Source organism: Wasmannia auropunctata, unplaced genomic scaffold (genome assembly GCF_000956235.1).
Source record: "Wasmannia auropunctata unplaced genomic scaffold, wasmannia.A_1.0 LD324719.1, whole genome shotgun sequence".
In the NCBI taxonomy this organism is placed as follows: domain Eukaryota; kingdom Metazoa; phylum Arthropoda; class Insecta; order Hymenoptera; family Formicidae; genus Wasmannia; species Wasmannia auropunctata.
This window is the reverse complement of record NW_012038171.1, coordinates 1-900: the sequence shown is the minus strand read 5'-3', so window position 1 is coordinate 900 and position 900 is coordinate 1. Positions and strand designations below refer to the sequence as shown.

Here is a 900-nt window from a genome sequence, read left to right as displayed (position 1 = left end):
AGGATCGCCAGCTTTCGTAGCGGTACCATGTGCTTCAATATAATCCAAGCAAAGTTTCGATATTCCGCACTCATTGTAAAATTCCATTAGCAAAGTACTTTGCATAAGCGTCGATGGATATGTTATCCCTTCTTCTTTGTAACCGTCATTATTTAATTTAATATGCGGACATGTGCCATAAATTCTTTTCGCGTGTTTCGCCTTTTGAAGATATATTACTGCCACGGTTTCACTACGGCAATACCCATTTGCACCGGCATCGAAAGGTTTACAATAACCATTCGGTGACAAAACACCTAAAAAATATAAAATACGTTTTTTAATTTATAATGAATTAATTTATACATGAAAAATTGAATAAATATCCATTTCCATAACAAGATAATATTTAATTTTGGCAAATATTTTATTACAATCATTATTATTATTACACAATTCGTTGAAATTTATTTTTCTGTGTATAAGCGAAATGTGATGTTCTATAATTCCATGCCTGGTGTATTGTTAGACTAATAAGTTTTAATAAACATACCGAGACGAGCAAATTGCAGGTTTATAATTGAGTGAAAACATAGATTTGCAGCTCCAATTATAGCGTCTTCGCATTTGCCTGACATGATATAATTATAACCAACGGCTATGGCATGAAGACTAGAGCTGCAGGCTGTATCGACAATATGAGATGGTCCTTTCAAATCCAAGTGGTACGAAATCATGTTTGCTATTGTAGATTTGCTACATCCAATAATATTGTGACCTCCTAGCTATTTACAGAATCTTATTATATTACACTTTCACATTTTTAAATAATTAATACAATAATTTTTTACTATCATACTTATATTAAATAATAATTTTCTCTACCTAAATATTATCATATAAAAATTTCTCTTGCGATTC

The 900-nt window shown here is 31.0% G+C and overlaps 1 protein-coding gene across 1 annotated transcript; it reads right to left on the bottom strand.

Moving 5' to 3' along the window:
- Positions 1 to 8: 8 nt before the first annotated feature.
- Positions 9 to 760, bottom strand: LOC105460304 (fatty acid synthase-like; the record flags this gene model as incomplete). The annotated part of the gene is made up of 2 exons (XM_011706746.1): positions 533 to 760; positions 9 to 296 (listed from the first exon to the last, which is right to left on the bottom strand). Coding segments are annotated over exons 1-2 (472 nt in total), but the record flags the coding sequence as incomplete, so codon positions are not given.
- Positions 761 to 900: the final 140 nt, after the last annotated feature.